Source organism: Falco punctatus (genome assembly GCF_963210335.1).
Source record: "Falco punctatus genome assembly, chromosome: 12".
Lineage (NCBI taxonomy): Eukaryota > Metazoa > Chordata > Aves > Falconiformes > Falconidae > Falco > Falco punctatus.
This window is the reverse complement of record NC_137592.1, coordinates 2164983-2190280: the sequence shown is the minus strand read 5'-3', so window position 1 is coordinate 2190280 and position 25298 is coordinate 2164983. Positions and strand designations below refer to the sequence as shown.

Below are 25298 nucleotides of genomic sequence, written 5' to 3'. Positions count from 1 at the left end.
ACTGTGATGTTGACATGTTGGCAGCTCGCTCAGCATTGGGGAAGGAGCAGTGGGGCTGTCTGAAGGATGCAGGTGACTAAACCTGGGTTCAGTGCAGTCACTGCACCGCCGTACATCAGGTGGTGGTGGGGGTTTAAACTAACCTCGTACTGGATCCAGCCAGAGTTAGCTTGGGGCATGGTTCCAGGATCAGACTGCTGCTTTAGAGAGTCGTCATTGTTCTCTGACTACGATTAACAGTATTGCTGTGAGAAATGTCGTGCATGTTCTTTCATTTCTGAAGATGTTGCATGCCGAGAGCACAACTGTCCTCAAAGCCTCTCTTGTTTTGCCTTTTGGGTTGCTTTTTATATAGAGGAAATGTAGTCATACCTAGCTAGCTACGTTTACAATAAAAATTTGCCGTCTGCTCAATTGCCACCTGGTTCCCGCCCACTTAGAATGTTTCTTTGCATTCAGTCTCTTCCTCAGTGACCTTCTTTTTGCTTCTGTTGGTTGGCCCAAGTAATGCTTTGCGACTGCGACAGTATAGTGCTTATCACCAGTCCTGAGGTCTTGGTTTCTTGTGCCTGTGAGACAAACGGGCAAGAACACGTGTCGTCTTCCATTGATGAGCACAGCTTGGATGAACCGAGGGAAGATGCTGATTTCTATATGCGCAAAACATGGCAAAGGAGACATCGTGGAAAGCAATAATGGCCTTCCTAATTTCGCAGAGTATAAATTGTATTGATTTTACGATGCTTTGAACCATGCTCAATCCAAATAATTGAAAACTAGGTAACAGATGTGAAATGTGGTTGCTGTTTTGAAGTAATCTGTTAGTCCTACATAATTACTTCTTCTTCATCTGGTCACAAGTTTGGCTGTTTGAGAATTTCATCAAAAAAAGAAGCCAGCAAAATTGGACAGCAGGGAAAAGTAGAAACAGTTTGGAAATGCCATGTGGATTGGTAGGGGAACAAAGAGGAAAAGTGACGGTACTGAAGCCAGACGTGTGGTTTCACATTTAGAAGTGGAAAGTACTTGCAGGATGCGCAGCTCAGACCTGAAGTTACAGCTTCTTGTAGGGTGGTGCTGACGCCATCACTGAATTGGATTATCTGTGTTTTTTGGGAAAGTACTAGAAAAATGAAAGTCAAAGGAAAACTTTGATACCGAGAGCGAAGTGACGTGCCTTACAGTTGAGACAACTGAAGGGGATCTTGGGCGGTTTGCCATTGCTCTGGTGAAGCGCCTGTTTTGGAGTTGCAGGGTGTATTCCGGTAGGGTGGTCCAGAGTGTTGCCTTTGAACCTTGGAGATCCACTGCCACCTCAGCATCTTTAATACAATACAGTTTATTTTGGAAAAGAAGGGGTATGGAGTAAGGAGGAAACGTAATTCAGAAGGGGCCAACTAGTCCTTGCGGCTCGTTGTCTCCATGTCTAACTGCCTCCTTCCTTCTTCCCAGATCCAGCCTTGGCCTTGATCCAGCAGGTCCCCGTGGGGCTCTCCAGCTGCGGCATGAGGATCTGTGGGATGCTGCTTGGCTCCTCCATCCACTGGTGGTTTATTTGTTGCAGCTTTCTTCCCAGAGTCTCCAGTGTGCCCGCTGCTACTGCTTGCCCTCGAAAGATGGAGGAGGTTTGTTGCTACAGCGCAAGTAGTAAAAACTGTCTGACGTGGGGAAGGTGGGGACAGTCCTGCCACACGGAGGTGGGCTGGAACGGGCTGCGGCCACTGGGAAAGTCAGGTCTGATCTGTTGTGTGGATTGATTGTGTTTTGCAGGGGAGGCTCTTTTCTGTCCCTTCCCCCAGTGCAGTGTGCTGGCAGGGAGCACCGCTTCCCTCGGACGCTTGCAACTCGGCCCTCTGAGGCTGCGAAGCACGGACACGGAGAGCGGTAGTGGGAGCAGCCGGTGTCGTTGGTCCTGGATGCTCTGGACGCACATAGCTGTGAGGTGGGTGATCATCACCACTGGATGTTCTGCTCTGGGGTAAAAGAGAGTCCTGGGGCTGAGAGGGATTTGGGGGAGAAAGGTCTTGTTTCTCTGCAGGGTCGAATATTCCCCACTTCTGCTGGGCTGGAGATGGGAAACTGAAATGTTTGTCTCTGATCCCATCTGTGCTCCGCACTGCAGAAAACCTGAGCATTGCTAGATCACTGCCTGGTGTTTGCTGCCCCACGATAATACATGTAGGGGAGATTTCTACCCTGTTTTAAAACTAGGTAACCTGTTGTAATATTTCTACCATGATGAGAAGACTAGCATTAATCCTTCATAGTGCAATAAATCATTTATTCTTGCAAAGAAGAGAGTAATTAATTACAGTCCTGTTTGGCAGATCCTATCCCTTAGTCTTCCTTCTCATTCAGTTCTTCTTTCCTCCAGCTTTTGTAGGGCCTTTGTTCACATTACCCTCTGAGTTCGTATTTTGCATATGAGCCCCATCCAGTGCCCTGGCTCTTCCGCAGGATTATGTATCTCTGATTGCCCTTCCTGTGCAGTATTTGGGATTGCTATGCCTACAAGAAAAGGTGATGGTTGCAAAACTAGTTTGATAGTGTGCTAAAGATCGGGGCCTGAGAAAGACCTCCCGGCTCTGAGGCTTTCTTATGCAGGAGCTGACAGAGTGCTGCAAGTGCCTTCCTACATCCTTCTGTTCACATCTTGGGTGCTGAAGAATGCAGAACCAGCAGTTACTGACAGCAGTGTGATGAAGGTACCTCTTCAAATGCTAGCAATATTTGCCAAAGGGGGAAAAAAAAAAAAAAAAAGCCTGACTGATGATGTAAGAGCCAGATCTGGCTTGCAGCTGGGCAGGGGCATGCAGTATATGAATATAAAGAACTGTAGCTCCACTTGGTAGCCGTTGATTCAAGAGTAATGGTTTCAGAGTGACTCCTGTGCCAGGTAACAAAGATCAATGAATGATATTTTACTTGAACAGGAAACCCTTTGTTTTCCCTTTCATGGGATCTTAGTCTTTGCCAGCTCCTATGTCCTCTGTGTCTTGGTATCGCATCTTATTACTCAACTTCAAACACATTCTGGATAAGAGGCCCCTTAGGAAATACACTAATGTGTGGCATCATTTTATCCTTTGCTTTGTTCAGTCGCCAGAAGGAAGCAGTGTCTCTGCAGGGTAGAAGGTGCCACAGGAGGAGTGGCCAGCACACAGAAGCCTTTTCAGGCCTTGCACTTTCAGTCCTGCAAGAGCAGCTCTAGCAGAAGAGATGTGAGCAGGGAGGAGTGCAGCGCGGGCCGCATTCGTTCTGCTGAGGCCAGTTAGCGATGCCGTTCCCCTCCAGCAGATGCCCTTTCCTGTTTTTACAGGTGGCTGTCGGTAATTGTATGTCCTTTAATAGGTTTTGGATGCTTGGGGGATGTTCTTCGTCTGAGGTGACAGTTCTTGCACTATAGCTGTCAGGGTGGGTTCAGCCCCTGCCTGAGTCTTGCGGAGCCCTAATTCATCCCTGTCTGAATTTAAAGACTCCTTGGCTCTATGCCACAACAGTTTTTTTCTCCACTGCATGCAAAAAGCAGCTATTTCTTCTTCTTCAGAGTCAGGCGGGGGCTGTTGCAAACCCTATCAGACAAAATATATGCTTTAACGTACTGTTGTATATGAACTCATTTGAAGTATTTTAAATAATACACAAGTCTGAATGCATCAATGTGTATGTGATCGGCATGGCTTCTCTACTTGTTAATGCTTAAAACGCTTAAAAGTGGTTAAAAACCTGCTTACAGAGAGATAAATGGAATGCAGTATAGTTAAGTTATTGATAAGCAGGGAAATTTCCAAAGGGAAAAAGCCAGGTCATAAAGGACTTTGTAATCTGGACAGTCAAGGTGAAGGAATGGGCAGTTACTTCAGGCCAACATCAGCAAAGTAAAAAATGGGCACAAATACTAAGTTTTTAGCAGCATGAGCAATTAACCACAGGCGGAACTTTTTCACCCTTGTAGCCGATTTGTTTATCCAACGGAATTCTAGTAGAAACCATGCCTCTCTTAAAAAGACATGCTGGAGCTCAGCAAGGGTTGTAGGATCATATGGGAGGCCAGGGTACAGGATGGAAAACTGCATCAGTGGAGGGTCTGGTTGTACTTGCACTTGTTTTCTGAGTGCTTTCAGATAAAGCCTGCTCTCACAGACTGTTTACAGTTGGATCAGCCAGCCACCATTGGCAGCTGCAAGGGAAGCTCTTGGGAGTTTTGATGAAAGCTCACCTTGAGACAACACAGAGGCTAACACTGACATGGACTATTGCCAAATAAAGGCCTCCAACAAGATGCTGCTGCTCCCCTATCCAAAAATGAAAGGGGAAGCAGACCAGCTGAAGATGACTTCGGAGTCAGTAGCAGTGACAGAGCAGATTCAGTGCCTGGAAAGATGTGTAGTGGGCTTCAGAAAAAAGACAGAAAGGCATAAAATAACATCACAGGAGGAATGTTTACCCCCAGCTGGGGTCAACAGAGGTCCAGCTGCAGGAGCTCCTTGTGGTGTGGACTCACCTTGCAAAACGTGTTTGATGGCATCAGCATTAACTTACTTTGATACATGCTGCCTCTGCTGCCTTCAGGACGTGCAAAACCGCTTGAATTAGGTTCTGTGTGTTGCTCACGAGCAGCTCAGAAGACGACTTGCTCTCTGCTGTGACTGCTTTTACCCTTAGAAGATATTTTAAAGGATTTTACTGGGAGAACATCAGACAGTGTTCCTCCCCTGTGTGGCCAGTACTCCGTCAGTCCCTCCCAACCCAGAAGATTGTCCCCTGTGCTCTCAAAGCAGGTTTCCAGAGAGGCAGGCACACCAGGGGAGGAAAGGGCTGTTTACGGCAATAGGAAGAGGAGAGGGAACCCCCTGGATTGTAACTGAACTCCAAGGGCTACACCCAGAAGCCATCAAGGACCTCTGGAGACCAACCCTGCGTGTTCCTTTGGAAAGGGGAACACCAGCCTTGGGAGGAATTGTCCTTGACCCCAGCAACTCACCTGGCCACGATGCCAAGCTGGCTGCTGATGGTGTAGGTCTGCTCTGCGGCGTGCAGCAGCTCCGCAGAGCATCTCTTGTCGAGGCAGTGCTTCGCAACAATGTGGGCAAATCTAACAAACACCTGCCCATCGGAAGCCATTTGCCTTGCACAGGCAACGAGCTGGTCCTTGCTCTAAAACAAAATAGAAATAAATACGTTTGAGGAGAGAAGAAGAAAAAAAGACTCTTGCAAGACAGGGGAGAGGGTCCAGGAAGCCAAGATATATTCTGAAGCAAGGAAAGGACTGGACACCAAGTTCACATCTAATCAGGAGGAAGTAATTTCTAGTGCTTTGCATAAATACAGCTGGTGCCACTCTTAACAAGAGTGGGGTAAGGCAGGGGGTTCAGCAGGCACTGGGCATGCCTCTCACTGGCTTTGACTGTGCTCTTGAGGAAAAAATGTGCTGGGGTGGAGGGGGTGAAACACTGCGTACCAAGATGGGGCCCTTCTTCCTCAGGAACTGAGTCATGTGAATCATCCTTGTTGCCATGTCCTTGGTGACCTGGGACATCTTGCTGGGGCCACCCTGCCATGTGTCACTGTTTTCTCTCTCGCGCTTCGCAGGGCTGCTGGCAAGGGAGATGCTGGGAGGACCGTTCTGGTGCTGTTGAGACAATAACTGAACAGATGCGAAGTCTGGAGAATTCGGTGCTGAGAAGCCTCTGCCTGTGTGTTTCTGAAGCAGCTTTTGGTGAGTAAAGGAGATGGGAGAGCTGCCCACCACCTCGCTGGGTCTGCTCTGCCTTCCCAGCCAGCCCTTCTCTCCCCTGCCTTCACCCACAGTGGGACTATCCCATCCAAATACCCTGTGTGCCGTTGTCTCCAGGAGCTATCTCCAAATGGGTGGTAGCTGTCATATGAGCTGACAGCGCTCACGATTCTGAAGTACAATTAAGTGCTCTAAACTGCTGTGCTAAGTGATCTGGATCGTGTACTGGAGCCTTTGCCAGCTCCTGACAACCGAGCAGTTGTGGGAGTGGAGCTGGAGGTACTCCCAAAGGGTGCTTGTGGGGAGGCAAGCTGAGCAGAGACAGGTCGTGTTTCAGGGCAGGGAGAGCAGTACAGCCTCCCCGCCCTCCAAAACAGCGTTGGGAGATGCGCGTGTCTTTATGCAAGGGTGCCCATCAGATCAGATATCCAGAACTCGGCTGAGCAGGGCAGCCAGCAACCTGATCTAACTGATGGTGGCCAGGGGGTTGGACTATTGACCTCCAGAGGTCCCTGCCAACATCACTTATCTTAATGCTCCGTGGTGTGAGTACCAGGACTGACAGACAGCCCTCACTGTCACCCTGCAGTAAGAGCTGATGGGGGAAGGAGCTACTTTACCATTTTATGTGCCTCCCTGGCAGCTCCACTTGCTTGTCCGCTCCTGCCTGGGCAGGTTTCTGTTGGCGTGGTGTGGCTCAGAGCACCAGGCTCTTGGGCTGGGAAGAGCTTGGCTTTGCTGTTGCATTGTCTTGGAAAGTGCTGGTCCCCTGCGTTCTGTAAGCATTGTCTGATGAGCTGCAGAACATGTCCGCTGATGCCCTGGGCAGCCTGAAGCTGTGTGACAAGGTAGTGTGCCTTTGCTGACCAGTACCAGACAGTACTGTCTAGGCGGAGATGCCCTTCGTCCTGGCAGCCCTGGAAGAGCTGGCTGGCGCTGCCCACTGCATCAGACGTGAGGACCAGAAGGTGGTCTGCAAGGGAGAGCAGGTTTGCCTGCGATTGCAGTTGAGCGCTGGCCTCCAGAATGTCCTGGAGGGTGCTTTTGACCCACTGAACATTAGCCATTAGCCGACTTGCCTTCTCGTCAAAGGCCTGTTTGCTCCTCTCTCTCTCCTCTTGGGAGAGGGAGAACAGGGCTGGTCCCACGACATCTCGGATGACGCGCAGGTGTTCGGTGTTGACCTTCTCCAGGTGAAGCAATAACGCCTTGGCCCTGAGGGCCAAGTCTCTCTGCAGAAGCTCAAAGCGAATGTACAAGCTGGCAGTTGAGAGCGGAGAGACCAAGAGAGTATTGGAGGCATCCAGCAGTGCTTCCATTAGCACCTTTATCTCCTCCCTGAGCACTAGGATTTCACTGCGACCATGGTCTTCAGGGCAGGACAAGTAAGAGAGCCGGGCGGCCTCCTGCAGCCTCAGGGAGTTCTCAGACACAGCAGCCAAGAGGCTCGGTGAGCAAAGCTTGTTCTTCACGGCACTTCTCAGCTCCCTCAGAAACAGGACGTCCCTGCCTATGAACCGATCCACAGCACCCAGCAGGACATGCATGCTGACAGCCCACTCGATGCAGTGCAGCTCCAGGTTGGCCTTTCCCACCCTGCAGGAGCCCTCGAAGGACGCTGCTTTCTCAAGTAACACTTTGGTGTTCGTCTGAGCATGTGAAAACTTGGCTTGGACCTGTAGAAAGCTCTCCCAGACACTGGGGGAAATGGGATTTCCCTCACTACAGGCTATGCTTGCAATGTGTCCTGCTAACTGAACTGCTCCTGCTAAACCCATTGTGGTCTCGTCCAAAGCCTGTTTGCCTCTCAGAAAGTCTGCAGACAAGATGAAGCCAAGTATTTGCTGAGACAGACTATACCAAGAGCCTGCCACAGCTGCCAGGCACTCTTTGGTCTCACAGATCCTTTCTGAGAGCGTGAGTGCCATTTGGAGAAGTCTGCTTGAATGACGAAGCTGCCTTAGGGCTGTTTCCCTGGCCAGGGAAATAACACAGGGTGTCAGTAATACAATCATCTGGTACTGCCCCAGCGTCTCCACCTGGGGAGACTCGGCAACGGGCAGCGCTTCCTTTGCCGCATTGATACAGCTGTTGCAGAGTTCAAGCAAGGCGGAGCAAGCAGCGTTCACACCTGCCATGTCATGGGCTCTTGTTGCTGCTAGGAGAGCTGTAATGACAGGGTGTGTGTCTCCTTTCCTTGGAACAATGTATGGGTGTGAGTTACCTGGTCGTGAAGACGGACGACTTAAGATGTCTTCTTGCAATGCAGCCTCATCCGTAATGGCTTTTAGCCCAGCCCGCAATGGGCTGAGTTCAAGCCCCTTTGCAACATCAGGGCTTCGCACTTGTTCCCGGAGAGGGCTGCGGATATCTGGGTGGTTGGATCCATCCAGCCCGTCTTGGACGTGGTGAGCAGTATCCATCAGGCAGCTGGCTGCCTTTGAAAAGGCATCCCTCGTTTGGAGGCAGGAGAGTCTCTCTGGACAAAGGGCTGTGACCGCTTTCAGCTCAAGGATGGAGTTGGCCAGTTGCTCAACCCAAACCAGCAAGCCGTTCCTGAAAATGGGGTCTGTGGCTCTGTCCACGTACCTGGTGGTAGCTTCAATCACCCAGCGAGCCCAGCTGGTGAGGTGAGTTGCATGCCAAGAGAACTGCTCAGGATCCTGACTTCCCAGAGCCTTTTGAGACTGGTCCCTGTGCTTGGCCATTTCCTGGACGGACAGCTGAAGGAAATCATGCATGCTGACCGTCTCCTCAAAACACCACAAGAGGCTTTCTGTTGCTCCAGCCCAAGCGTGGTACAAGGACTGCAGTTGCTGAGCAGCACTCGCCTGGGCTGTGTTTCCACTCATTTCTGTGAGCAGTGGAGGGAGACTGGCGAGGAGTCTCTCCAGATACTCTACCCACTCTCTGATTTCTCTGGCAGTTTGGCTTTTGGTGCACCTTGCCAGAACAAAGTCTGCCACTTTGAGCATCTGCTGGGCATGCTTGAAGAAGGTGGCAGTGAGGGGCTGAAGCTTCTTTAAAAATCCTTCTTGTCCTGCAGGAAAACACCCTGTACCAGCAAAGCTAAGAGCATCTCCAACTAACTGCCTGAGGGGCTCCTTACCCTCAAAGAAGGTGTCGAGGATTTGGCACAGAGTAGCTGTGAGCACTGCCTGGTTGAGACTCTCCACCTCCTCTCTCATGGTGTGACATTCCTTCTCCAGCCTGCTTTCTCCCCAGCTTTGCTCTGGCCGTCCCTCCTGCTGGCTTACGTGGCTGCAGATGCTTTTCCTCAGCCGTAGCAGAACCCAGCAATGTTTTACCAGGTCCAGCTTCAGATCTGGCCTGGACGAGTCTGCTAGAAGCATGCAGTAGAAAATGACCGCTTCCACATGAGCACTGAACTCGCTGTCGGAGAGGTGCGCTGGGTCTGGTTGAAAGAGGAGAGCCAGCAGCCTGCTGATGTGCTGGGAAAAGGTCCCATTTCTGTCCTGTGGCTCCTTGCTGCCCATATTGTTGATGAGCAGGGAAGTGAGCTCTTTGATGGTCCCCTCCGTCAGCTGGAAAGCGTCGTCTTTGGAGACGTTGACTCGCTGAGCCCAGGAGTGTTTAAGATCACTGTGCTTGGCTGCGTGGAGCAATGGAACACACTTCTGAAGGAGCTGCAAAGTTTGGGTCAAGCTCTTCTGTCGAGGACAATCTCTGAGTTCCTCAAGGTGCTTTGCTGTCAGATTGCTCAGCAGAAGCAAGGCCTCAGAAAAGGCCTGGAAAGCAGCCAGCAGTCCTGGCATGTCCCCTGCATCCTGCAGCATGCTCAGGCACTCCAGAAGCCAGCTGGCAGCCTGAATTATCCTCCTCGTCCCAGCAGCATCTTTGATCTGAAGGATCTAACCAGAAAAAACAAAAGGGAGAAAAACTGTGGCTAGGGCTCAAGAATCCCTGTTCACTGTTTCATCCCCTGTGCAGCTCAGATGACACTGCAGCCCTCGTAGGGAAGAGGCGAGGCACATTTTGCTCAGCAGACCTGCCCTAGGGAGCATGTGGTGAATTGCATTGCTGCAGCTAGAGCTTCCCCAAGGCCCAGCCCCTGTCCCTGTGAAGGGCAGCTCTTGTCCCTCCTACAGCTGCGCCCTTAGCCACTGCTGCATCCCATCCTGACCTCCCCTCCTTGCTCCGGCACTGGCCCCTTCCACCGTTACCTTCGCTGTCTCTGTTAAGACCCTCTTCGCCGACACGGCCAGCTCCTCCCTGTCGCTGGGGTTGTCTGGCTGTACCTGGAGCTTGCGGGCTGCCAGCAGCATGCACCTCCCTGCCAGGACGAGGGACTCCGCCGCAGGACGTGTCTCCTCCTTGAACACCCTGTCACTGGACTCCTCAGCCAACCTGGAACAGTAGCCACTGCACTCAGCTCTTCGCCATCCCGTAAGTGGATACCCTCGGTGGGTAGGAGCAAGGATGCTGTGCCAGTCTCAGTCTTTAGCAAAACAATTAGCCATGCCAGACCTTAACCGGGCTTGAATTAATTTTAGTTGTATTTGCAAGAACTGTTTCAGAACCTGTTGCAGTGGATGAAATTCACTTTAAGATGGGGTGTCTGCTCTCTACCGGCTCCCAGCTGTAACAGCAAAGTAAGTCAGTGGCAAGTGCCTGATCTGTGGATTAGGGCTCCAGTTTTACTGAAACGTTCAGTAAATTCACTGAAGTGTTCAGTTAGTTGTCTATTAAGGTGTGTTAAACATTGCTCGCTGAGGTTATGCATACTTTGCCACTTCCCTTCCAGGTACAAACCCTTGCGTTGTCCTATCTCTCCTTTTCCCTTCCTAAATCCTATCCCCCTGTCGTGTTGCCCATCCCTTACACTCACGTTCCCACCTCTCCAGCGAGGTGCAGGCGGGCAGGCTACAGAGGCAGGCTCCCTGCCAATTTCTTTGCCATCCCTTCCTCTTCCTTACCCAGCCCCCAGATCCGCCTGGGAGACACCCAGCAAACTTACCTTCTTGCAACAGAAGCGAGTTCTTCTGTGGCTTTGGCTAATTTTTCTGCATTCTTCTCTAAATTGGGAAAGGCCTGACAAAACCCATCTTCCCATTCCAGGGCGAGGATTAGATGGCAGAGCTGTGCAGCCATGGGGCAGAGGATCCTTTGGATAACTTTGTTTTCTGTTAGGAGCCCGAGATCATAGAGATAAAAAGGCTCCATTTTGCCCCGCCTGGAAAAGGGAAACAAAAGGTGGGATTGTTTGGGATCCTTTGCAATGGGTAACAGTTACCAGTTTTAACCAGTGACCTAGGGTTTGGATGGCTGCTACTGGGTTTAGTTTCTCCCAGCCCTGCAACGAGCTGAGCAGCCTGCGTTTCCCCCTGCAGCAGGCTTTCCCCCCGGCTTTCCCGGTGTGGACCCCAGCTCCGCAGTCCCGCAGTGCCAGGCAGGCCTCCAGCGCCGCCCGGCTCCGCGGCACAGCCGTGTTCCCAGGCCCACCCCACGGTCCTGTACTGACATCGTTCCGAGGGCCCAGGGACAGCAGCCCCTGTCTCCTTACCGGGCACAGACAGTCCTGTGGGCGAGCGCTGGGACAGGGTGGTGGGTGCTGCCGGGGCGGGGGTGCTGGCGGGATGGTGACGTTACCTGCCCCACGGGCCTCCTGGGCAGGGATACGCACCCAGGGCGGCGGTGCGGGGATTGATTACACCTCCATTACCATTAACTCGGTTCCTGTTGCGACAGGGTGGAAGGCCAGCGCCTGCGTGCCTGTGCCGGCCGCGGCGGGCTGACGACACCGTGGGCCTCCCCCCCCCCCCGCTCTTTCGAGGCCAAGGCCGTTTCCGGGGGCCTGGGGGCTGCCTGGCCGCCGGGGGTGCCCCCCCGGGGTTACTGGGGGGCGCTTCAAGGCCGGGGACGGGGGAATGGCTGCGCGGGGGGGGCCCGGCCGCCGGGATGCGCCAGCGTCTCCATGGAGACGGGCCGGGGGCGTCCCGGCGCGGTGGCGCCATCGCCCGGCGCCCGGCCGCGGGGCACGCCGGGAGCTGTAGTCCGGGCCGCCGCCTGCCTGAGGCGCAGCCCCCGGCCCAGGCCGCCGAGCCGCCCGGCGCCCCGAACCTTCACCCCGTGCCGGCGCTGCCCGCCGCCGGCCGTGCGGTTGGGCGCCCGGGGACGCGCTACTCGTGCCTTAAAAACCTGAGGAGAGAAGGCGGCAGCGCAGGCAGAGCCGTTACCCGGCCGGGCCCCTCCTCACCCGGGCCTGCTCGCAGGGCCTCGGCTGCTTCGCCTTCGGTTAAGAAGCGAGGCTGGTGCGGCTTTACAGGGTGGAGCAGGCATGATTCCCACCTTCTCCTCTCCTCCCGAGTTGCGTCTGTGCGAGGTTTGTAAGCCCTGTGCTGAGCTGCCCTTCCAGACAGGCAGGCTCTCATCTCTGTGCTCACTGGGGCGGTAGGACACAAATGCAAGGCAGATAAATCCCAACTTTTTCTGTATCCTTTCACTTAATGGAGAATATCCCTGGGAAATGATGACCCTCCTCCCGGGAGCATAAGCCTCAGCGCTGCCTGCTGCGTTAAAGCTGAAATAATTCTGTGGAAACTCAGAGAGTAACGTAAATAAAAGCAAAATCAGAGCTGAAAAAAAAGACCTTCAGGCTGGGAAAAATCCACTTTTTGTTCTTTGTGCTGCAGCTAATGTGGGGAGTGGGTAAGTGTCTTTGCTGTGGAGCGGTAAGGATGGATCCTGACTAAGATCTGACCGTTAGCAAGGTGTGCTGTTTGTGGATGTCTGTCTAATAAAGTGCTGGAGCTGGATCTTGCTCCAATTTCCTCGTGTTTTAAGCACTTCCATCCTAGCGACAGTTGATTTCTTACATTTTCATGGAGGTCATGAATGACTCTACCTTTAGAAATTACTATTGTAATGCTGAGGGTTCCAGAGCCTCTGGGGCAGCACAGCTGTGCGAGTTTTACCTTCTTGCAGAGTCTCCCCGCCCCCCCGTGAAGGTGCAAAAGCTGATTGAGTCCAGCTGTAGGTGCAGGTGTGGGATCCTTTCTTTCAAAGGAGCTGCAAACGAGTTGTGAGAGTTTCTAGGCCTTTGCACCACCTGCCTGCAGCATACAAAAGGTGGCCTGTATCTTGATGCCACCACTTCCAAAACGCTGGAGAGCTGGAGGTAGAACCCTGCCAGGTGTGCCTGCCTTCCCCCCTTTGGGTGGGTGTTGTGTGTGGGATGTTGGGAAGTTGAGGGGGTGTGCAGCATGCAGCATGAACTGTGCCATGGGTGAAATTGCAAGGTGCAGTGTGCAGCATGAACTGTGCAGTGGGAAATGTGCGTCATGCATTGTGCATCATGAACTGTGCATCATGCATCGCACATCATGAACTGTGCAATGGGCAACATGCAACATGCATTGTGCAGCATGAACTGTGCCATGGGTGACACTGCAAGGTGCAGTGTGCAGCACAAACTGTTCAGCGGGCAATGTGCGTCATGAATTGTGCATCATGAACTGTGCAATGGGCAACATGCAACGTGCATTGTGCAGCATGAACTGTGCATCATGCATCACGCATCATGCATCACGCATCATGAACTGTGCAATGGGCAACATGCAACGTGCATTTTGCAGTATGAACTGTGCCATGGGTGACACTGCAAGGTGCAGTGTGCAGCACGAACTGTGCAGCGGGCAATGTGCGTCAGCATTGTGCATCGTGAACTGTGCAATGGGCAACATGCATTGTGCAGCATGAACTGTGCATTATGCATCACGCATCATGCATCACGCATCATGAACTGTGCAATGGGCAACATGCAACGTGCATTGTGCAGCATGAACTGTGCCATGGGTGACGTTGCAAGGCGCAGTGTGCAACGCATGAACTGTGCAGTGAGTGTTGTGCATCATGCATCATGAACTGTGCAGTGGGCAACATGCAATGTGCATCATGCAGCATGAACTGTGCAGCATGTGATGCACATCGTGTATCATGAACTGTGCATCATGCAGCGTGCAGCAAGAACTGTGCAATGGGCCGACACGCAGCCGGCGTCGTGCAGCGTGAGCTGTGCAGTGCACAACGTGCATCGTGCAACCCGCATCCTGCAGCAGGCACTGTGCAACACCGGTGCATGACGCACAGGCCCCGCCCCCGTGCACGCGCCCGCCGCCGCCGCCCTCCCCGTGCACGCGCGCGCCGGTGCAGCGCCGGCGGCGGCGGCAGAGGAGGAGGCGGCGGCGGAGGCCGAAGCCGAAGGAGCCCCGGGGCGATGGACAGCACGGGGAAGGAGCGGGAGGCCGTGCAGCTGATGGCGGAGGCCGAGAAGCGGGTGAAGGGCTCGCACTCCTTCCTGCGGGGGCTCTTCGGGTGAGCGGGGGGCATGCCCGTTTGCAGAGGGGGTGCGGGGGGAGCGGGCTTTGGCGGCGGGGGGGGGGGGGGGGACTGCAAGAGGGGGTGCGCGGTGTGCGGGGGAGCGCGGTGTGCAAATGGGGGACGTGCGAGGGGAGCTGGGCCTCCTGTGTGCGGGTGGCTGCGGGGGGCACCCCCGCTCCCGCTGCCCCGCACGGGTGCTGTGCCCCCCCGGCGTGGGTGCGCGTCTCCCTTAGCCTCTGCAGCGGGTGGGCAGTGCTAAGGCGCGAGGGGGCCCCGCAGTCCCCGTGGCATAGCGGGGTGGATGCTCCAGCAGCCCCCCCTCCGCGCCGTGCCCCCCCGGGGTGCCTGGCCCGCAGCTGTCCCTGCCCGCAGCTAGCCCTCTGCAGCTCGGGGCTCCTGCCGGGCCCCTGCCGGCGGGGGTTGGGGGCGTCGTCCCCCCCGGCTGGCGGGGGTTGTCCCCAGGTCCAGCTCCGCGGCAGCTGCGCTCATCCCAGCTTTATCCCGGTGGGGACTCGCTGCCCGTAATCCTCTCAGGGCCGCGGCGTCACCCAGGCTCGCGCTGGCGAGGGCTGGGCTCCCCCTTATCCCCCTTATGGGGGGCACCCTCGCCCCCTGCGCAGCGGCAACGGCACCCGAGGGCTCTGCTCGGCTTGCTGCGAAGGGTGCTGAGGCGAGGCTTAGACACCCCCCCGTCCTCCATGAGGCTTTTGGCATCTCCAGCGGGGTTGGGACCCGGCTCGGGGGTTTATGGATGATTTTGTGCCCAGCTCGGCAGCGAGCCCGCGGCGTGGGGCATGGAGCCCCCCGGGGGGCGCGATACCCCAGCAAATGGCAGAGTTCCCCGTGTCCTGGTCGTTCTGTTCCGGAGCAGATATTCCTGGGGGTGCGGGAGCTGTGCCTGGAAGGGGGCTGAAAAACAGGCCCTTTTGGCCACCTCAGTCTTGGCTTTTTGTAATGTTAAAGAAAGAGCATTTATAGAGCGATGCTCCCGTGGAGGCCCTGATGTTTCTAAACAACAGCCTGGAAAAATCTAGTGCCCGCAGCCCTAAAAGCAGAATTTTTAAAAATAAATTCCTTCCTGGCCTCTGGCAGATTAATCGGGCAGGGCGTGCTCCAGGGGCATAATCCGGGTGGCAAATTGCTGAAAATCCTCGGAGTCAACTGGCGGAGATTTTGAGAGGCAAATTTTTCATTTTCTTGGGCTAAAAATAGGCGCAAGAAAAATTGCTTTTAAAATGGAAGAAAAGGTGGTGGGTGACTTTGCTCTTGGCACCTGGGTGAAGGGGGTACCCATGCCGCCGAGTACCTGGCCAAAAGCGTTATCGACAGCCAGGCTGTTTCCTGAAGAGCTCCATTAGCTTGCACAAGAGCTTTTCTTTTTTGGGTTTTTTGTTTGAGACTAAAAGACTGAAAACCACCCGGTTTTGGATGCCTTACAGGGTGTAGCGTTACCTCGTGCTGCCTCTTTTGGCTGTAGTTCATGCCAAAGGCAGCTTTCAAGGGCAAAGGAGCGGTCCAAAAAACCCGCCTGTGCTTAGAAATGAAATGTGGTCTTCTGCCAGAAGAAGGAAAAGGGGAAAAAAATAAAGCAGTGATAGATGTTGTCGCCTCCCGCGCTGCAGCCCTGCCCGGGGTCAGCAGGAGCGTGCGCTGCAGAGGCAGTACTGAGCTCGTAGGAGCAAGGCAGAGACTAATTTAGGTCGGAAAAGGTGTTTCAAATCATGGAAGTCAACCCTTAGCACAGCACTGGCGAGGCCACCACCAAACCATGTCCCTAAGTGCCATCTCTACATGTCTGGTGATGGTGACACCACTGAACCATGTCCCTAAGTGCCATCTCTACATGTCTGGTGATGGTGACACCACTGAACCATGTCCCTAAGTGCCATCTCTACATGTCTGGTGATGGTGACACCACTGAACCATGTCCCTAAGTGCCATCTCTACGTGTCTGGTGATGGTGACTCCACCACCTCCCCGGGCAGCCTGTTCCAATGCTTGACCACCCTTTTGGTGAAGACATTTTCCCTGATACCCGATTTAAACCTCCCCTGGTGCAACTTGGTGCTGTGCCGTCTTGTATTGCTTGTTCCTTGGGAGAAGAGACCGACCCCCCCTGCCTACAGCCTCCCCTCAGGCAGCTGTGGAGAGCAAGAAGGGCTCCCCTGAGCCTCCTTTTCTCCATGCTGAACACCCCCGGCTCCCTCAGCTGCTCCATGAAGAAATCTGCATTTCATTAACAAAAATATTTAACTCCTCTCTCGAGATAAATGAATCGTCCGGTTCGGGGAGCTGAGTTATGCTACTGAACCCCATCAGTTAGGCTTGTGTTGAGTTGTTTTTCCACAGCAAGTTGTCCAGCATCTCTTAGTTTTTGATTTGCTTTGTGTTCTCTAAATTACAGAGCAGTCGGTTGTGAACTAGAGTTTGCTTTTTGCGGGTGTTTTTGCTGAGCGTCTCACAAGACTCTTAGGAGTCAGCTGCTCTGGCCCAAAAAGAAGGGACCTGGGTCAAGGAGCAGATGGGCTTACTCCAGGCTCCGAACTCTTCAGGAACATGTAAAAACCTGAAGCTGCCATGTCAGGAGTGAGTTTTGTCTGCCGCCTTCTCCTGCTTTATGCAGTGAAAAACGCTGCCTCCCCTTTGTAGCGAGGGCTTGGTTGGTTGGTGTGTGTCCGCTGCACCTGCTCGCTGCTGGCCCCGGGGCCCCCTTGGGCACTAGCCCAATTTCTGCTGCCTTTACTGTGCCTTGGTACCGAGCTGGCACCCTAGGAGAGACGGGCTGGCAGAGGCGGGGGGCTGCTGGTCCCCTAAATCCAGCTTTGCCCTCTCTGAGCAGCCTGGTGCTCACCCTGCACTTTAAAATTATCAGCCTCATCAGGCCCGGGGGGGCCTCGTTGCCTGAGCACGTGGGGTTGCAACACCCCCAGCTCTCTGCCCCCGTTTTGGGGCCAGCATTCCGTTCCGGCACGGCGTCAGGGGAGCTCTCGCTGTGTTTCAGGGGCAACACCAGGGTGGAGGAAGCCTGCGAGATGTACACCAGGGCTGCCAACATGTTCAAGATTGCCAAAAACTGGAGTGGTGAGTACAGCCCCCACCGGTGGGGGGGCTGCCTAGGGGGTTGCTGATGCTGGGGTGACCCACGAGTGCCTGAGCATCTTCCTGCAAATTATTGCAGTGGAGTTCTACATCCCAAGCTGTTTCCACAGGGATGGGATGGTCCCTATGGCAATGCGATTCCTCCACTTTGCCCGACCCTCTGATGAATTGAAATACTGGGAGGGTGGGCAAAGGGGGGGTGTCACCTGAATGTTCTTGACATTAAATGGGCTGGGGTGCCATTTACCATTTTAAAATGAAAGCCAGTAAGTCCGCTAAAGGGGTGCTGCCCTGGGCTCGCTCTTAGAGCAAGGAAATACCTTCGGGGTAGGACGTCGTGTCTGATGGGCTTTGGGATCCAGGGGATCCGCTTTGCTGATCCAGTAGGTGCGGGGTGCAGCCGGTAGCAAAGACAGACGCTCGTGGGCAAGGATGAGCATGCATGTGGGATGCTCCCACTGCGCCCGTGGGAACAGGTGCAGCTCCTGGCAGGCAAGCAGGCCTGGAGCCAGACAGTCTGGGGTTGGTGCATCTCTAAACCTCCCTGGGTCCTGGGAAGCGATGCGTGCTTTGCTGGTTTGCGGCCATCCTGGTTCCTGGGCTGGAGGGGTACATGGGGTCGGTGCGTGCTTCTCTCCCAGCTGCAGGAAATGCGTTTTGTCAGGCGGCCAAGCTGCACATGCAGCTGCAGAGTAAACACGACTCGGCCACCAGCTTCGTGGACGCTGGGAACGCCTACAAAAAAGCAGATCCACAAGGTAAGGGGGGCGAAATCCGAGATTGTTTCTTGCAAAGCTGCTTAGCAGCAGAGGAGGTGGTGCGCTGAGGCCTTCGGTAGTCACCAGCTCTGTGGGGCAGTGGATCCTTGCTACAGGCTACTCGGAAGCCGTGATACCTCCTGTGCTTTGGCTTCTCTGGGATAGGCTTTCAGATGACACAAGCTAGTCAGCATCATCTCGGTCTACTGCGTGGACCAGCACGTGTGGGGTGTTGTCTCCTGTAGGTGATTTCTGGTGCTTTGGCTGAACCAAAGCCTTTGGTGAGCTTTGGTAGACTGCAGCGCGCTGGGTGGGAAGCGTTGCCCCTCGGTAGCTTGACTTTGGAGAAATACTCACTTAAGGAAGATGTAAGGCAGGTCTTGGGTCTGGATCGCAGTGGGATCCATGCCCTTAGCCCCAGCCCCGTTCCCAGGGGTTTCCCCAGGACAGAGGAGAGATGGGAGGAAAATGGACTGACCTTTGATGGGATGAGGATAAAGGATCTGGATTCTTTAAATCTGGTTCATAGAGAGCTGGGCTGTGGTTTTCTGGAAGGCTTGATTCCCCTTACCCTCGCTGAGTGTTTGGAAACACACCAGCTGGCTTTCCTGTGCCAGGGGGCTGAAGAAACCAACTCAGGGCTGTAAAACACCCAAATTTCCTAGAAAATGGCAGCCCCTGCACTTCTAGGAGATCGGTGTTTCGTATTTTGCTCTGTTTGAGGATGCAGCCTGACAAACCCAGGGTGTGAGTTGTTTGTATTTTGCTTATCCAAATTTTTGACTGTAGGGGCTGGGTGAATCGGGGTTAGAGTTATAGATACAAAAATGGTGGGGACATTACACCTGAAGGTCTTAGGGGCTGAAAATGTTAGGTCTGTCATTCCAGATACACATGGAGCTGTTGAGTAGGTATTAATTTGAGAAGCTGGTGTGTGCTGTGATAAAGAGTCGTGGTTACGGAGATCTGATTTTTGGAGGGGGTTGTCTTGGGCTGGGCTGGGCAGTCTGACGTGCTGGCTGACTGTTGTTTTTCCTGAACACTCATGCTGCAGAGGCCATCAACTGCTTAAATGCAGCTATCGATATCTACACCGACATGGTAAGAAGCTGCGCTGGCAGCTCGCGGGCCGATGTGCTTGTAAAGAGCTCGGTAACTGCTGTGTGTGCCGGCCGGGGGGGAGCCCCTGCCTCACGTGCACCCTCTGCCTTCTCTAGGGGCGATTCACGATCGCTGCCAAGCACCACATCACCATTGCGGAGATCTATGAGGCCGAGCTGGTAGACATCGAAAAGGTGAGGGCGCTGGGTGCTGCTGGTACTACTCTGCAGGTGCTGCGGCAGCGGCTGCATTTCCTTCCCCGGCCAGAGCAGCGCCGAGCTCAGCGTGGCCGATAAAACCCATCTCCCGTCCGGCACCAGGCCTCTTTACATCGTCACCCTGAACTCGGAAGTTAGCCTTACCAGGGCGAGTGGTGCTTCGCCCAGCACGCGTCTCTCGTGGGGCAATCCTGACTCTTTGGCGTGTCCCTCTGCTGAGCCACAGCGCGGCAGGGCCAGCAGGAGCGCCCAGGTGCAAAACCTTGACCAAAGTGGCATTTCACATCCGAGAAGTGCTTTGGGGAAGTTGCGGGGCGGTTTTATAGCTTTTTTCTGATGGCACCCAGAGGAAACTTGCCTTTTTAGCTCACAGCTCAACACCGATGCTCTCTTGTTCCCATAACAGAGAGCCCTGAGCAGGAATCCTGCAGCAGCTCAACTGTCTGCAGATCTTCTGTTTGAAGTTTGCAGAGTAAAAATCTACGGTTTCTAGATATTTTCTAGACTGTCATTTGCTTCCTCAGCTCCACTTCACTGGATCCCATCTGTCTCTATTAATGACCTCAGTGTTGCCTCTCCATGTGCAGGCCCACTTACATCAAGCCCTGCTAAGTCAGGGCTGTTAAGTGATTTAAGAATAAATTATTTAAGAATAAACTATTCTATGGTGGCAAACCTGGCAGAAGCCTTGTCATGCTATGGTTATAAGCGTTTGTAGATGGTACCTCAAGAGCAGCATCACCTGTATTAAACCTGCACTGCAGTTTGGGATACTTAACACGTTCATGGTCAAATTTCCAAGGGCAGCCTCACATTTTGAGTGTGCAGGGGATGCGTGGCCATTCCTGGCTCCACCAGAACCCCCACCAGACACCGTGCTGCTGCTCCCTTTGTGCTCAGAATGGAAAAGCTTTCGGGAACGCGCTCACTGTACGCTGGTCTGACCAAAAATTGTATTTCAGAACTGGAATTCAAGCACGATGTTTCTGTCCCCAGGCGATCGCACACTACGAGCAGGCTGCGGACTATTACAAAGGAGAGGAGTCTAACAGGCAAGTGGTCTTACAAAGAGGGTCACAGCAGGGAAAGAATGGAGACAGGGATTTGTCCTAGATGGCCCGCACTCTCGCCCGCCTCGCCTGCCAGCCTCTGCTGAAACCTCCTTCGGTGGGATGCCCGAGTCCTGCTTAGATTGCCCTGAAAGGTTCGATCCTGCACGCGGGCTTGTCTTCTTTGGGCACCCGTCCTGGGCACGGAGCAGTTGAACAGTGTCCGATACCAGGTCTGCGTGCTGCCTTTCCGTGTGTGTTAATTCTGGCTGTGAAAAAGAAAATTCCCTGAATTCGCAGCTTTTGGGCCCCACTTCTATTTACGCTTAGTTCAGGTAGTGCTTGGAGGTACCGGGGGGTGGATTTTTTTGTCCCCGGGACACAATTACTTACTGTAACGCTATTGATTGCAGCTCAGCCAACAAGTGTCTGCTGAAGGTGGCCGCCTATGCCGCGCAGCTGGAGCAGTACCAGAAGGCAATAGAAATCTACGAGCAGGTGAGAACGTGTGTTTTGTCTGAAGGGGCAAAAAATTCTTGAAAGTGAAAAGTGGGTCAGTGTGGTGGTCTCGCAGAACCGCCGTGGCCTGGAAGCGCCGCGCCTAACCTTGCTTATTTCTGGGCTGACGATGCCTTTACGAGGCACGGTTTGCTCCTTTGCTTTTAGGAGTTGCTGTAACTTACCAAAGGCGTTTTTTCTCCTGAATTCTGTTGTTTCTAGAGAAAGGCTGGGGGAAGCAGGGAGAGGGAAATCTGTAATTACACTTTTGATTGTATTTACAAATACATTTGGCAGAAAATTTCCCCCCAGATTTGGAAACTTGATCGCGCTGCCTTTGCGTCAGGTGTTTACCTGGGAACACTGGCAGCGCTGCTTTTGCGCTTCTGGAGGCTTAGCCCATACTGGAGGGGGTTTCCACCATGTCAGCTTGCTTCCCCCGTTCTGCGTCAGCCAGGATGTGTTGAGGTATCGGCACGATACCCCTGGGGTGGGCAGCAGCTCCCCGGGAGGGTGGGCTGCCTGGCTGCGCTCTTGCAGCTGCCTGCGAGTCTCTGACTTTGCTTGGGATTAGTTAAAAATCTGTCTGGCTTCCCAATAGCTTTTGGTATGGACGCTGGCATTTTTTCTACGGTCTTTATTCACGGAAAGCTGTGTGGCACTGCATGTAATTTCAATCAGCTGTCCTGTTTTTAATTCATTGCTTGATGATGCCGTTTTCTTTCCCAGCGCTAATAGTATCTTTTTGTGCCTAGGTCGGAACAAACACGATGGATAATCCTTTGCTTAAGTATAGCGCGAAGGAGTATTTCTTCAAAGCCGCCCTGTGCCACTTCATCGTGGATGAGCTGAACGCGAAGGTCAGTGGGCGCAGGGTGGTTGTCCCAGGCTTCCCGCATCCCTCTTAAATCAACCTTTGCCGGCTGAGACACCTTCTTGCATGCGCAGGGATTTGTGTGGCTGTTGCACGGACTGAAGCTTGGATGCCATTGTGTCGCATTGGATTTGCTGGGAATACTTGCTCTTGGGCGTACCCGGAGTACTTTTCCAAGCTCTCTGTGTGGTTTTAGGACTGGAAGGCAAAAACTGAACTACAAAGCAAGTGGTTTTGTGAAACAGGCGTTAAGGGTTATCTTCTCTCTTTCAGCTTGCACTTGAGAAATACGAAGAAATGTTCCCAGCGTTCACAGATTCACGGGAATGCAAGCTATTGAAAGTGAGTAAAGCTAGTATTGACATTCTGTATTTATATTTATAGATTTATTTATTATATATATTATCTATAAAATTATATACAGTCACACTTGAAAAGGCATACTGCCCTTCACTTTCTGTTTTTTCACTGTGCCATAGATCTCGGTCATTTATTCTAATGTTCTTGAGGACATCAGACTCTCTTTGTGCTGGGTTTATACCAGACATATATATATGTATCTATATGCACCAGGAAGCAGCTGCAGCAGAAAGACGATTATTGTAACTTAAAAACCCCACCCCAGCTCCTTCTGTGTTGGCAGCAGGTGGTTGCGAAGGTGCTGCTGCTGGACAGGCGGGTGCCACGTGGCATGGGCGCATGGGTCCCCTCTCCTGGGGGTGAGATCCCTGTGCACCGGCTGTGTGGGAACACGTGGGAATATTTTATTTTCTGATTTTTAATGGTGTTTTCCTAGAAACTGCTGGAAGCCCACGAGGAGCAGAACTGCGAGGCGTACACCGAGGCAGTAAGTAGTCACAAATTTGTTAAGACGCGCTCGTGGATGGCAGCTTGTTCCTTTTTTTATTTTTTAGTGGAGTGTGTGCACTGTTAAATATCGGGTAGCTTGTTGCCCGAGGGCTGCAGAATGCTTCTTTTGCAGCCGTCTCGTTTGCTTTCCAGTATCTTAATTTAAAAGTGTGTTGATTTTTTTTTTTTTTTTTTTTTTTTTTACTCATAGGTTAAAGAATTTGATTCAATATCGCGGTTGGATCAGTGGCTTACAACCATGTTGCTTCGCATCAAGAAGTCAATCCAAGGAGAAGGGGACGGGGACCTGAAGTGAATTGTGTGCGGTATTTGTGGCATGCGGCCTATGTAATCCGTTCTTGTGTTACAGCCAAGGACCACTACGGGATACGTGATAAAATACCTAGCTTTATTTTGTCGCTTACAAATCCAATGACTTGTGTGTTTCTTTAGTATCCTGCTCTTTGTCGTGACAATGTGGGTAGATGAGAAGCGATGCTCTGGGTAGCACTGGCACATCTTTCTGAGGCGAAATAAGAACTTTTTGGCAGAAATCCTTTCTTGGTTTTATTAGCAGGCGACCCCAAAGGCTGCACTCAGCAACTGCTGGTTTTTCCCCGCTGTTCTGTCTTCGGGCTCAGTACCGTTCATTCCAGCACGTAAATATTTTGGCTGCACCAGTGCAGTACAAGTGATTGCTTCTGATCTGTTGCTGTCTCGTTGCAGTTTTCTGTTTCCAAATGGGCCTCTGTCGGATATGCTTGGATCTTGGGGTTTTTTTTTAAAATGATTGAGCTTTTTTAACGGTGGTAGTGGAAGGCTTTTAGTGTGACTCTTACATACAGTGTGCCCGTGTGTGTGTACATCCTATACAGATACACGTGCGCACATATACAGCATACCTGATGACTTAGAGCTGAAAGCATTACACGTGAGAGGACAGGACCGCCTAGATTGGTGTAAGCCCTCGGCCAGTCATCGCCAGTAGACCTAGTTAATGGTGTTTTGTATCTGAGATCTAAATATAAAAATGTAAGGTTCTTCTATATTTTCTTGGATCTATTTTTCCACTTTATTTTGTGGCGCATCCCATCCCTCCTCCCCCGAGATGACTTGACCCAAGTAATAATCTATTTTTCTAATGTTTCATTTACGTGAACTCCCGCTGCTGTCTTTACTACAGGTCTTTTGTGTGCGCCGGGCAATACCTGTTAGTTTCTGACCTCTCTGCTGTTGGCGAAGCCGCCTCGTTCTTGGGACGTGCCAAGGTGTTGGCTGAGACTTGATGTTGCACAGAAACCGCATTTTAGTTGTCTGGGTGACAGGTGAATTGAGCTTGCTTTGAAAAGGCACAGACATGTTTAAAAACGCCTGCATTCATTTTAGAAACAGGTTTTAAAGTGTCTGCAACCAAGACGCTTCCCTGCAATGCATTGTTTAACAGGAGGTAATTAAGCTACTTGTTACTTGGACATATTAAGGAGGACTTGGGAGCCTATGCAATTTGTCAGCGGGAGCTGTCACTCAGTATTTCCCTGTAATGAAGTAATTTTTCAGCTGCACTACTGACATGCAAAGAATGAAAAAGTAATTCATTAACTGCTTTAGTTGGCACAACTGCTCTTTAAGCTGGGCCCTCTTCCGCAGCCAGGGCAGGGGCGCTGCCCCTTGTTTCTCTTGCTGAAGTGACAGTGTCTGGTGACCACCACGCCAGCTCTTGTGCTTCTCTTCGGTTTGTTTTTCATCTAGGTTCTTGCTTTGAGTAGAACACGGTTTGGCTTACTGGTTGAAAGGGTTGTGTTGTATTTAAGTGGTACTTCATCTCTACCAGTGGCTTATGAAAAAGAAAACCAAAAATCACTCCTGGTACATGTCAAATTATTGTTAATTTTTTGTTTTCCTGCCTGATCTCCCCAGTCTATTTTCCATAGACATTCTCTGTGCACCCTCCCTTGACAGAAAAGACCCGTGAGCTCTGCTAACGGGCAAGTTGAATGCACTGAAAAAGCCTGGATGCTGCTCGTTCTTCCAAGCAGCTTGTTTCTTCACTTCTCAGATGTGTTTTTAAGGCCGCTGCTTGCAGTCGCCCTCTGTCCGCAGCAAACCATCACTCTAACCCAGACCACCCTGCCTCACGCCCATCCTTCCCACAAACGCGGCAGAAAAACACTTCACATGCCCTTTAGCATGTGGCCTGTGGCACTCCGAGAGGCGGGCACGCATCGAGGATTGACCGGCATTTTCCAAGGGTGACCCGTTTCTGTGCCGCCTCCGCTGGGCAGAGAAAATACCAGGCTTAGGGTGCAGCTAGCGCGGTGGGGGGTCATTGGATTAGCTGAAGTCAGACTCGCTGCGGCTTTGCTCATGTTTCGGACGAGAGGGCCCAAAGATGTAAGTGCCGCTGAACTTACCTGTGGTGAACGGAGGGAGCTGGAATAATTTTTATTTAATTTACTTGTTTCTTTCCCATCGCATTGACGGCTTTGTTTTGACTTGTATCCATCACCTTTGGAGCCCTGGTGAGGGGAAGCGCAGGCTGCGAGCTTTTCCTAGTGTCACACAGAGCCCAGGCAAGTATTTTATGCTGTTGTTGTTTTTGTTGTGGTTCACTTTTCCAGTTGTCAATATTATGCACAGTTGTGGTAAGATGCGTACGGAGCTGGTGGACCAGAGGACCGTACCCGTGGGGTTGCGAGGTCTGTTACTGTGCTCTGGAGTAATATCATTAAAATACAAATGTTAGTTGTGTATAAGTAGGCTAAAGCATGTCCTCCA

The 25298-nt window shown here is 52.5% G+C and overlaps 2 protein-coding genes across 8 annotated transcripts; one reads left to right on the top strand and one right to left on the bottom strand.

The window, feature by feature from the left end:
• Positions 1-123: 123 nt before the first annotated feature.
• LOC308071945 (uncharacterized protein) lies at positions 124-13394 on the bottom strand. Of its 7 annotated transcripts, none has more exons than XM_080408120.1 (8): positions 11262-13394; positions 10716-10931; positions 9922-10105; positions 6358-9609; positions 5462-5704; positions 4985-5157; positions 4543-4660; positions 124-3572 (listed from the first exon to the last, which is right to left on the bottom strand). In XM_080408120.1, the coding sequence occupies exons 2-8, from the start codon at positions 10919-10921 to the stop codon at positions 3345-3347; spliced, it is 4404 nt and encodes a 1467-aa protein (XP_080264246.1). In that variant the 5' UTR covers positions 10922-10931; positions 11262-13394; the 3' UTR covers positions 124-3344. The 7 variants fall into 7 exon arrangements, 6 of the variants coding, with proteins under 6 accessions (XP_080264246.1, XP_080264247.1, XP_080264251.1 ...); XR_013931396.1 differs by adding an exon at positions 4220-4374 and having other exon boundaries at positions 3437-3572; positions 10716-13394; XM_080408121.1 differs by having other exon boundaries at positions 5462-5632; positions 10716-13394.
• Positions 13395-13615: 221 nt separating this feature from the next.
• NAPB (NSF attachment protein beta) lies at positions 13616-24867 on the top strand. The gene is made up of 11 exons (XM_080408141.1): positions 13616-14071; positions 17079-17158; positions 17818-17934; positions 18989-19035; positions 19152-19229; positions 20250-20305; positions 20716-20800; positions 21556-21660; positions 21948-22016; positions 22471-22521; positions 22735-24867. The coding sequence occupies exons 1-11, from the start codon at positions 13734-13736 to the stop codon at positions 22837-22839; spliced, it is 1131 nt and encodes a 376-aa protein (XP_080264267.1). The 5' UTR covers positions 13616-13733; the 3' UTR covers positions 22840-24867.
• Positions 24868-25298: the final 431 nt, after the last annotated feature.